This window comes from Saccostrea echinata, unplaced genomic scaffold, assembly GCF_033153115.1.
Source record: "Saccostrea echinata isolate AGI-Se365-2 ecotype Australia unplaced genomic scaffold, CSIRO_AGI_Sech_v1 ptg000054l, whole genome shotgun sequence".
Lineage (NCBI taxonomy): Eukaryota > Metazoa > Mollusca > Bivalvia > Ostreida > Ostreidae > Saccostrea > Saccostrea echinata.
In genome coordinates, this window is record NW_026889803.1 from 67,232,662 (window position 1) to 67,244,723 (window position 12,062).

Genomic DNA, 12,062 nt, shown 5'->3' on the forward strand with positions numbered 1-12,062 from the left:
TACTATTTATTGAGTTTGTTTTGTTACTCGTTTATTAGCTTGACATGTCGAAATGATTGAAATATAAAGTTTTCAAAGATGCATTTCTTAATATTTCCTATATTGAACAGGGGGATTTCAGTTTGCCGGCTTTGTTACAAAATATCCCTATAGCTGTGCAACCAAATACACCAGTATAGTCTAGAGATTGTCAGTTTCTCAGCTATATATATTAATGCAATATACAGAAAATTTAAGACATGCCTTTGGACCTTTATGTAGGTAAATCAAAAACTGGACAGAAGTAAACAATGTAATTGTAGTAAAAGTTAATTCCAATAAATTATCGTCTTTCTATAAACTATTTATAAATTTCCACATTATTGTAAAAGGCTACTTCTATTCAGATATTTCAACCAAACCATTCATGTCTGACAGTATGTAGCAGTAAGTGAAATTATTTGATTTGAGAAGTTGCCCTTCTGTTTCTTTCGTCTACGTATATAACTCACTTCTTGACATAGAGCTACACTTCTTATTTTACTTCTTTAAATAATTGAGCTTCACCAAAAACGTGTTGTCATTCTGTGTATATTCATAAAAATTTAAAATATCGCCATCACCAACCATCATATATGTTTAATGTGTATATGGTTCATTATTAGTACTATTTGCTTCAAGTAATATATGGTATAAGGGGAAGCGTTATCAATTTAAAGTCCATGACTGATGTCATTGTTCATAAGTTAAATCAAACATTACATGTATAAACTGAAAAATTTATTTCTGATAATAAATATGCATGTAGTATCGCTTTTGAAAGGGGCGACTAAAAACAATTTACAATTAACCTGAAAAATAAAAAAATGACATGCAAAGAAAAGCTAAAACTGAAAATCCAATTTCGTAGGGTAGGGGGTGTTAGATTCCAAATTTTCACAATCACATTTTATTCAGACATTATCACATTATCCCGATTTGACTGAACTGCAACAAAAAGTAGGAGAGTCGACTGGTCAGCCTTTCATGATCATTTTAAACCGTAAAAAGTTATGTTTGGAAAAAGGGGGCTTCCTCTTGATACTAAGTGCCTGTTTTGTCTAATTTCATACTGCATTGCAATGATTGCATGTAGTTTATAGAAATAAAATGTTCTCTATGTAAATATAAATATGGATCTATCAACTTTAAGAGGAAGGACAATAAAAAATAAGTGGAATACTTTCTAATTAATTCTGATAAACTTCACTTTAAAATAATGAAATGAAGAAAAACACGATAATATTAATCAACCTGCATTTTCCCCAAAATTAGCAAAATTCCAAGACAGCAGTCGTAGCTACAATCAAAGGTTTAATTTTTAACTACATTGTACATGTAAATGTATACTTACCATTATCGTACAGTCTCGTAGCCATGGCCTTTGGTTGAACTGTAGTCTATTGTACCAACATTACAGGTAGCCAGTCTACCTTTTCTTCCAACAATACATTCATGGATACCGAGTAATTATATAAACTGTAATTTTTAAAGATGACATGTTATAAAATTAATGATATCTTAAAATATTGAAAAGAAATACGAATATTTTGAAATTCAGTTACTTCCTCGAGGAATATACATTTCTTTATGACGACATGCTTAAAAAAATTGAAATTTAGTCAACTTTAACTTTTAAAGCATTAAATTATAATTTGGTGTGAGATAGGAAATTTTTCAAATGATTGTTTTGTACATATATTATTTAAAACTAAAAAAAAGTTGGCAAAAAGTTTACTATTACCGCATCTTTAGTAATACAAAAGATGAGGTAATGGAACGGACTACAGGATACTATTTTCGCTTGTTTCTCAAGAGAGAATTATCTAAACTCAATTAATTTGTATTGATTATTTAAAATTACCTTTAAAAAAGTTTATGCAATCCATTCCAAATACCTGGCACTGGGTCATCTTTCTATGACCGGGAGGGAGGAGGTCGACCCCTCCCCTTCCCCCGCTGTTGCGCACCCAGTCAGATTAAAACCGTGGTTTTACGAGGATCTTCTTCTTCATATAGGGGACTTCAACACTTGTAGTGTATTTTCGAACCGTGTACAATGCGAGGAGGTCTTCAGTTTAGAATGTAGCTATATTTACCAGTTTACAGCGCATTTCAAATTTATGCAGGTGGCACCTGCATCGTCGCAAACCAGGCCAAAATGTACGATCCTCTCCCATTCTGGCGGTAGGAGAGAGCTATACATGCTATATGCGGACTCCGGACCGTGGCTTGAGACGATGAGGCACCTGAAGCGTAGGAAATATAATCTAAACCCCCCCCCCCTACACACACACACCTAACTGATAAAATAATAGGAGTCTTTATTTTCTCGAAATTTTGTGATTTCTCCGTCCATTTCATCTTTATATCATTCTGTGCGATCGATTTGCATTTTTGTTAAGGTTTAAAATTGACCATATATATAATAAAATATACCGTATATGGCCAAGTTTTAGATCTTAACAAACGTACATTAAAAACCAATTGCACAGAATGAAATAAAGATGGGATTGACGGAGAAATCACATATTTTCGAGAAAATAAAGACTCCTTATATTTTATTAGTTAGGTGGAGGGGGGGGGGATCCACGCTGCAGGTGCCTGTGCTCTATATGGGCAGATGCTGATGGACTGTATCTGGCATTTGAAGCTGTCTAAAGATGTTGCATTGACAGTTTTAGATGGTAAAGAGAGAGAGAGAGAAAAAAATTGATATTCCAGAGACATATGCATATGTGTCTGGACTCTGGATATATAGCCAACTATAGCTGTGATCCTGCCTTATTGACGCGGTTGTACCGTGTCCCTGTTACTGTCCCACAACTCACCTGGAATATTCAATATTCAATTCAATTCAATTCGTTTATTGACCAATTAAGGGCCCTCATGGGGCAAAAAGAAAGTACATTGTTAAAATGTATATAATGATTATGATCATACACACGAAATACAATATACATATACATAAGAGGGAAAGAATTGCTTGATTGATAGAAAAGACATACAAGTAGGGGAATACCCAAAATATTTTATATGAACATAAGACTTGTTTTATAGGTATATATACAGTACATCATATATATATGCATACATTACTAAACCATATACTTGAAAGTATCATACTTTTACATAATTAATAATAATAAAAAAAATTCCTAAAATTTATGGTAATGTTTTTTGTAAAAATCTTCCAAGAGAGTTTAGTACATCTAGTTCTTCGCAATTTAGAATCCAGAATAATTTTTGTTTATCAGGCAAATCTGTAAAATGTTTTACTTTAGATGAGATCAGGTTAAATAGGTCTTCTCTTTCCTTTGTAAATTTGCTACAGTGAATAAGGAAATGTTCTTCATCTTCAATTTGATTAAGCGTACAATTTTTACATATTCTTTCTGATCTGGGTGTGTTATTATATCTGCCTAATTCTATGAGAAGTCTGTGCGCTGATACACGTAATCTACATATTGGTTTTCTGTATTCAGGTTTTAATAAAATTAGATATTTTTCCAATCTAAAATTGTTCTTCAGAAATAAATAAGTGACAAGTTTGCCCTCTTTTAGTGTTTCATTTGAGTGTTGCCAATCAAGTGAGTATTTTTTATTCATGGATTGTTTTAATGAATTCATAAAATTACTCTTAGTATAGGACATTATGTTTGGAATATCAAGAATTTTTAGTAATTTTTCTATTGAGGAGTACCAAGTTGTTTTTGGGCGAAATGAAGTTCCTTACTACATATAAATGCATCTTTTAGTAAAGGGAAATCTGAATTTAAATTTTCTAATCTGTAGCAATATTTAAGTAACATGTTGATAATATCATAATGTAAAGGATATCTATACCTAATTCTGAAAGAGAGGCATGGTTCGTACTTTTCCTATTCAGACCTAGTATAGTTTTACAGAACTTGATGTGTAAATTTTCTCCTGTAAAGTTTTTATAGCATAGTTGCATCAATATTTGATTAGATTGCTTTATTTTTGAATTATTAAAATTAAATATTCCCCATATTTCTGAGCCGTAAAGTAATATAGGCTTAATTGTGTGATCAAAGACATTGAGGCTAGTGGATATCCCGGGATTTAAGCTAAGGAAGTCTTTTCGTAACTTGAAAAAAGCTTTAAGTCCCTTTTTGTATAACTCATTTTTTGCCATAGAGAAAGTCCCCGAGCCTGTGAAATAGATGCCTAGGTATCTATAACTAGATACACATTCAATATTGAAATTTTTTGTAGTGAAATTTATGTTTGATTGTTCTCCCAGCTTTGTTGAATATAATAATTTTCGTTTTATTAGAATTTACTTTCATACCCCAATCATCACAATACTTTTCTAAAGAATTTAGCTTTTGCTGTAGTCCTTCAGGTGTTGATGAAAAAATTACTATATCATCTGCATACATCAAACAGTCTATACTTTTTGAGTGTAACATGACAGAGTCTATACAGCCTTGTAAATATGATGGCAAATCATTAATAAACATTTTAGATAAAGTTGGACTCAAGTTATCTCCCTGACGTACACCTAATTTGATAGGAAATGAAGAAGTAAGAAGATTTCCATACTTGACACATGCTTCACTTTTCATGTACATATCATTTACAATGTTATAAAATTTATTTCCAACATTGTATTGCAGTAGTTTCAATTTCAAACCATTATGAACAACACTGTCAAATGCCTTATGAAAATCTACAAAACAGGAATAAGAACTACAAGATCTCCATACCCTATGTTTGGTAGATATTAAACACTAGTTGCGGTCCCATAATGAAGATTTCCGTTGTTGCGATTACTAGAAACACGTGTTATTTGTTTTGACAGTTTTCATATTTTCGCGGATTTTCCTCGGACGTTTTCTATGAAAAGAGTTCCGAAGGACGACGCCATTTTGTTTGTTTATATTTATCTCGAGGGAAATTTTTACTCTTTTTAGTTTTTAATTTTTAGTGTTTTACAATTGGATTCATAGATAAGCAAAGGTAAGACACAATAAATTAATATCTCAATTGTTTAATCAAGTCACAGTTTCGTGCACAATCGAATTTAAAGCATCTTAATTATCCTTTGCATTCAGTACCCCCCTGTATCGGTAAAAAATATATCTCAATCTCTTTACTGAATAATTCAACTTCTAAAGAGACCTTATTCACATCTTAATATAAAGTACAGAGCTTAATACCACCGTAGAATGGGAGATACTGGAAGGGAAGGGTAATTTTCACTATGCACGAACAGGAATCAATGTTTTCACAGAGGAAATTCGGGTAGAAACATTATTTTATTATATTTTCAATTTTATTTCAAATGAACATGTCAGTGTCAGATCAATGTTTTGAAGCTTAATGTTTAATCCTCTTAATGGCAGAATGCTCATTATTTTGTCTTCCAAAAGGCAATGTTATTCAACTATAAATACTACAATGAGTGCAAAAATTATACAGGGGGCAATATTCGAAAGTTTTTACAAGCCTTTATCTTATATACGAATTTCATTCTCTTGTTCATTACATGAGTAAAATGCGACAGATCAGACCAGGATTCGAACCAAGGCCCCCCTGAATCTCTGGTCAGGTGCTCTACCAAGCTATCTGGCCACCAGCAGTTTAAATCTGCATGGCCACCACATTCCTCCTTCCTTAAATTGTCTTCACCCTGGAAGACACAACCCAAGATCATTTTGGCCCCTGGCAGGTCTTACATCTTCAAATCCAATGGCACCAAAATATAATGGGAAAGGAGCAAAATGCAATGAACCAGACTAGGCTTCGAACACAGCCCCCCCCCCCCCCCCCCCTTGAATCTCTAGTCAGGTGTTCTACCACTGAGCTATCTGGCTTCCAGCGATCAAATTTACTTGACAGCCACACAATATTATGCTATAATCTACAGCTTTGAGAGATATTGTCATACATTATTTTAAGAAATATAATTTTTTACCTGATAATTATTGTGATGTTATATTTATCTGTGTTTGATTACTGAATACTCTTTCATGTTCATAACCCCTCAATCTATTTTAGATGAGCTCGGATCTGAGTCACTTTAGTTCAGTTTTCCCTGCTCTCTTGGAGTCCATTTTTATGTCCTCCTCCCTGGTAGTGATTCTTGTCGACTGGAATCACAGCTTTCTGGAGACGTCACTGCTGAGGCTGATCCAGAGTTATCTCCCTCAGTGGAGGAAGAGAAACATCAGACAAGATGTTTACATCTGTCTGGTCATAACAGCACTAGCTTTAATGTACAGCAACTCCATGAAAAGCTTTGCTATCAACACAGAAAACTGTAGAATTGCTGGGGCTGCCATTGTTGTTCTACTGTCATTTTGGCTGCAGAGCAAAACAAATGAAGGAAGTGTGTCAGATAAGTGTGTAGGTACCTCAAAGGTCCCAGTCTCCGACAAATCAGTGGGTGGATCCTCAGTTAATCACAAGGATCAGTCGACTACTGCCTCCACCTGCTGTAGGGCCAGGGTACCTCAGTTCATTCTGTCTCTGTCCCCCACCTCAGGACCTCAGTCTGAGGTGAACATTGAGGAGGAGCTGAGGAGGACCTATGTGGAGGACTTTAGGAAACAGGTGAATGAGGAGGAGATAACTCAGGATGAACTGATCACTGCCATAAACTACCTCAACACACTCAAGGGAGGTAAGTCTGGTGTTATGTATCATGTACTAGAGAGGTACCTTATGTGCTTTGTCTCTTTAGACACAAATATCATGAATATGTGTATTCGACTCTTAACATTTCTGAATCTTTGTATAAATACTCTACAAACTTGTTTATGCATTGATACTAGCCATAAGTTACCACTATGCATAATTTGTAAATTTTAGTATGCCATTTTATTATGGAAAAATAGGTCTGTAATGTACTTTGAATAGTTTTAATGCAATGATATTATTTGACATTTGCTTATTAAAAGAAATTTTTATCTAATTACTTATATGTGATACATAGGTATAGAAGCCAACAGAAGTTGTGACAAGCTGATTGATTCAGTGGACCATATTCAGAGAATGGGACAGATGTCACGCCTGGACGACTCCGGCCTCCCCCTGGATTTCTCCTATGAGGAACTCTGTCACATCATTGTAGAGGAGAAGGGCTATCTCTTGGAGGATTTTGAGAGAGTGGTGGAAAAGTGGCTTAAAAACAACAGTAAGTTTAATTAATAAGTCAGTATAACTTGATAATGGACAAATAGGTTTTATCAGAAGCCACTTTTGAAAAGAAACCACAGTTTCATTTCTGATGCAGAATTATGCCCCTTGAATTAGTTGTGGATCTTTTGAATGGTTGAGGTAACAACTGAAGGCTGATGTGGTTATTACCTGTAAACTTTATTAATGAGGATTTAAAATTAGTACTTCAGTCTACCTATATATTTTTGTTAGTACATGTATATAATAATGGGAAAAAAATAAATCAGTTAATTAAAGATATTACATTGCTTTATATTACTGTTTTAAGGAGGTGTACAGTTTGATCCCTCATTTCCTAGTATTATAAATATTCCCTCTCTAGTGAAAATTCATTTGTTTTGAATTTATAAGGTTCTTATTCTGAATTGGTAAATTTGAACAAAACAATGAAGTATACAGGTTCTTGTTTACCTGGATATTTATTTTTCTGTTGTTTTAGGTTTCCTCCCCTCTCCTGAGGAGTTTGCTGAAATCCACCGTGACATGAAAGGTATAGGTAAATAACATTTACAGAATTCTCATAACAATCTAATAAATGAAGAGATGATTTGAATGTATAGAGTGTCTAAAAATTTTCTGCTTTAAGTACTTGCATGTATTTCAATTTCATTCTTCTAATTTAATTTTAGAATAATCTACCATTTAATTTATGACATTATCTTATCAAGAGTATGTATGCAAGCATAAGAAAAAGACTGATATGTTGAAAATTATGATTGAAGTGCTGTCAGCAGACTATTTACTGATGTTGATATGAGAGAACTGTATCATTATAGTACAACTAGAGAGGGAGGTGGAGGAGAAGGATAGAGAGATGGAGGAGAAGGATAGAGAGATGGAGGAGAAGGATAGAGAGATGGAGGAGAAGGATAGAGAGATGGAGGAGACCCGACAGGAGATGGAGGAGACATTAGAGAGGACAATGAGGGTGGTGGAGGAGACCACACAGGAAGTGAGGGAATCCAAACAGAAGAATGAGTCACTCAGACAGAGGCTGCAGCAGAGAGAGCAGGCCTTACAGCAGAACCAGCAGGCCTTACAGCAGAGAGATCAGGCCTTACAGCAGAGAGATCAGGCCTTACAGCAGGAGAGACAGCAAAGTCAGCAGGCCCTTCAACAGAAGGACAGACTCCTTGATCAGGAGAGACAGAGGGTAAGAATGTTGGAGGAGAGAAGTCATCAGGTCCCTGAGGGGGAGTGGCAGAGGAGGCTACGTGAGCTGGAGGAGGAGATTCGCCGTCTCTCCGCCCAGTCTGACCGCTCCAAGTGTAAGATCTGTCGTGTAGAGGAGGTCCAGGTGTCCTTCTCCCCATGTAATCATCTCATCTCATGTAAGGGATGTGTGGACAGTCTACCACAGAAAAAATGTCCTCTCTGTAGGCAGCAAATTCAGGGAACAGTCAATGTTTTACTTGCTTAAAGAGAGAGGAAATCTAGGTTTTAGTGCTAACTGTATTCACAGCATGTTTTTTTTTTTTTTTTAAAATGTTTACTCATTTGTTATTATCTGATATTCTTTCTTTATTATTGCTTTCATTAAGTTGAAATGAGAAATTCAGCTTTTTTCATAAACAATTTTGAAATTATTCAATATCTTTGTTTCAACGCAGAATTTATTTGCAATTTTCTTTTATCTTTAAAACTGATTCTAATAAGATCTTCAGTGTTAAGTGTTAGGAATACAATTTAAATGTAGATTTTCTTGCAATTTATGTTTTTATGTATGAATGATATAATGACATGTTTCTTGACAAAGTATAATTGTAATACTTAAGGGCAGCTTGTGCAATAGAATGAAAGTTTTACATACATGTATACCATATATACCACAGTGGTTAAAAGAGCTTCATATTAGGATATATATGCATTTCTCATTTTAAGTAATTAATTTTAGCTGTACATTTTTAAATCAAATGACATATAATTCATTTATATTCCTTTTCACATAGTGGTGTGCATATTTTTCTATATTAATGTAATGATTGGAAAGGTAATTGTGTGACTGTGGTAATTGTTCGAGTGTGAGTCTGAAGACATGATCATTTATACTGGAACTAAACTAAAAAATGTGGCCATCTCCCATTTGGAAGGTAAAAATGAGAATTTTTTTAATTATCCCAAAGTAATATAAATTAAATGACAGCATATCAATGAGTTTACTCATGAAATCTGATTTTTTTAATGAATACTTTTACAAGGGGATAAATTTTTAGAGTGGTGCATGTAACAGAGAAAACTAATGTCCATAGAAGATTTAACTTCATTTTAATTGTATGCAAGTATGGAGTATTGTTTTGTAAGAAACCAAGCAATAGTGCTGTGATAACTGGGGTGAGTTTGTTTTCTGTATCCATGTGTTTATTCTGAGTGTATGTTTGAAAGCTGAATAACTGGTAAAAATTTAATTAAAATGATTTTAAATGGCAGCAGGTGTTCTATTAATAAAAGATACCACTTCACAAAATGAGATGTCCAGCAATTTTTTAAAACAATTTCTTGATTTTGGGAAGAACTTGTGAGGGAGATTTACAATATTTGAACATGTATTTTCTGATAGTACCAGTAGTATATACTTATAGTACCAGTAGTTTATACTGATAGTATCAGTAGTTAGTAACTTTGTATCATTTATAACATTATACATCTTGTTAAATGTGCATGCACATTTAGTGTTTTTGGTGCAGAAGTCATTGAGAAATGTTACATTAGATATTTATTAGCCATTGCTGTTGAAAAGACTATTGCAGTATTTTTTAACAAAAACGTGTCATTTTAACACACTGCCACAATCAGCATCATTGTATAAAACTGTTCATTTTAAGAGTAGGTTTAATAAAATGCTCAGGTTTTTTAGCATTGTAAAGGGTACCTAGGCAGTATGCTACTTAATAAGTACAAGATGTTTATGTATTTTATTTATTACTATAAATTATGGCAAAATAGAATATCATGTAAATTCAGTGCTTTAATAGATTTTAATTAATATCAGATGTATTTTTTTGACATATTTCTCTTTCCTGAAATTGTTTATATTTAATACATTACATCTATCATTGAACTTCACAGTACAGAATTGCAGATATTTTTTAAAAAGATATTCATTTTATATAGAAAAGTAAGACAAATATTGGTTGATTAGAATAAAAATTTTAATTCACATAGATTTAGTTAAAGTTTAGGAATTTCTAATTTTTTGTCAAAGTACCATATATTGGGCAGTTTTAGTGTCTGGAGTATTTGGCAAATTTGATAATAAAAAAGAGTTGAAATATTGGTGTGTTATATTTTGGCCAATTTTTTTTAAATACTCTGTATAATAACTCTGTATATAGGAAGTATTGGTACTTTATTTTTTGGCAAATAATTATAGTCTGCCAATAAAACCCACTTTTGCAGTGCTAAGATGGTGATTTTTTGTGTTATGTATAGAGTAGCTGGTATAAAATTTCTGGTCTCTGCAAGTGGACACAGATAGTATATGTATATTTACTATAGTGTACATATAATTACTGTAGTGCTATGTATACACCCGGTATGCTTCATCTTTATAATCCTAAATGTATATGTTAACTGTTTGATTGGATTTATGGGACTTCAGAAGAAATACACTCTCAAATCCATTTTTCCTGATGTTCCAGAATTTGTTTTTCTACTCACTGTGGATTGTGTGAATTAGTATCATTTCAGGAGTTTTGAGCTTTACTTATATAGAGATCTGTATTCTTTCTATCTCTTCACTCATTTTCCTACAATTTCCATGTATCTATGTATATACATACATGTACATGTATAATTAAAAAAAGGTAGATTCATTGTATACTAACCTATGCAATTTATGTACTTCATTCAAAGTACATTTACAAACTCCATAATAAAATATGCGTAAATTATGTATATGTTTGATTTGTCAGTTACATATAAATGAAATACCTTAGCAGATGAGCCATAGGAATGCCATTATGTATACAAATAAAACCTACAGTTGAGTTGTATTAATCTTCTCTCCTGTGTCTCGTAAGGACAACACAGTGCGGGAGAGAAAAAAATGCAGGGGATTGAGAAAATGCAGGAGAGGGAGAGAGATTATCGTCATCCCTCACGCATTGTCATGCCGCTTGTATTCCTTTGGGGAGACATAATGCAAGGGTAACAGTGCAAGGGAGAGAAAATATGCGCATAACAATGCGAGGATGCAAGGACAACACTTGAGGAGTGAGAAAATGTGGGAGAGATAGTGAGATTAAGGTCATCCCTACATTACTCCCTCACGCTGGGTCTTGTCAAGGAACCTTGCCATGCCACCCTCGTGGTTCTGCTCCCTCACTCTGGCCTATCACGATTTATCTCCCTTACTTTGTTGCTTTTGTATGCTGACCCTTCTGATGATAGACAGTTTTAGATGTAGAACATCAGAACAGTCATTTAGCTCTTTGTCCATCTTTCTGAAGTGAATTTCTCAAATTTGTTCCTCTTTAATTTGGCTTCTTTGATGTCCATGTCATAAGAATATTCGGTATTGGTCAATTTATTAGATTGTTCCACTGCAAGTTTGAAATATTTATAAAGGGGAAAAGAATTCAAATTAAATACTTCAAAAAATTTCTTTTGTATCCGATTTTTGTTCAAAGCTTCAATGAAATATGGACATAAGCTCAAAATCCATTGAAACAATAAAATTTGGAGCAGATCATGCACACACCTCTAAAAACATCAGCCTTTAGGATGGTAGAGTCCTAGCAAAAATGACTTGCTAAACACTGTAAATCTATTATTATTCGCGACTATTTATTTTTGCGATCAATGAGAAAACATTCTACGCAAATGCAAATGAAGTA

At 33.6% G+C, this 12,062-nt stretch overlaps 1 protein-coding gene across 6 annotated transcripts; it reads left to right on the forward strand.

The window, feature by feature from the left end:
• Nucleotides 1–4,911: 4,911 nt before the first annotated feature.
• LOC133206169 (golgin subfamily A member 6-like protein 4) lies at nt 4,912–8,839 on the forward strand. 6 transcript variants are annotated; one of them, XM_061342098.1, is made up of 6 exons: nt 4,912–5,004; nt 6,046–6,670; nt 6,983–7,183; nt 7,667–7,723; nt 8,004–8,020; nt 8,063–8,839. In XM_061342098.1, the coding sequence occupies exons 2-6, from the start codon at nt 6,046–6,048 to the stop codon at nt 8,645–8,647; spliced, it is 1,485 nt and encodes a 494-aa protein (XP_061198082.1). In that variant the 5' UTR covers nt 4,912–5,004; the 3' UTR covers nt 8,648–8,839. The 6 variants fall into 6 exon arrangements, with proteins under 6 accessions (XP_061198082.1, XP_061198084.1, XP_061198083.1 ...); XM_061342100.1 differs by having other exon boundaries at nt 8,084–8,839; XM_061342099.1 differs by having other exon boundaries at nt 7,667–7,717.
• Nucleotides 8,840–12,062: the final 3,223 nt, after the last annotated feature.

Excerpts from the sequence above, each read along its gene's own strand:
- LOC133206169 (XM_061342096.1), top strand. The coding sequence starts at position 6,046 with ATGAGCTCGGATCTGAGTCACTTTAGTTCAGTTTTCCCTGCTCTCTTG. Across the intron at positions 7,184-7,666 it reads AAAGTGGCTTAAAAACAACA|GTTTCCTCCCCTCTCCTGAG; the intron begins GTAAGTTTAATT and ends CTGTTGTTTTAG. Across the intron at positions 7,724-8,003 it reads CCGTGACATGAAAGGTATAG|TACAACTAGAGAGGGAGGTG; the intron begins GTAAATAACATT and ends GTATCATTATAG.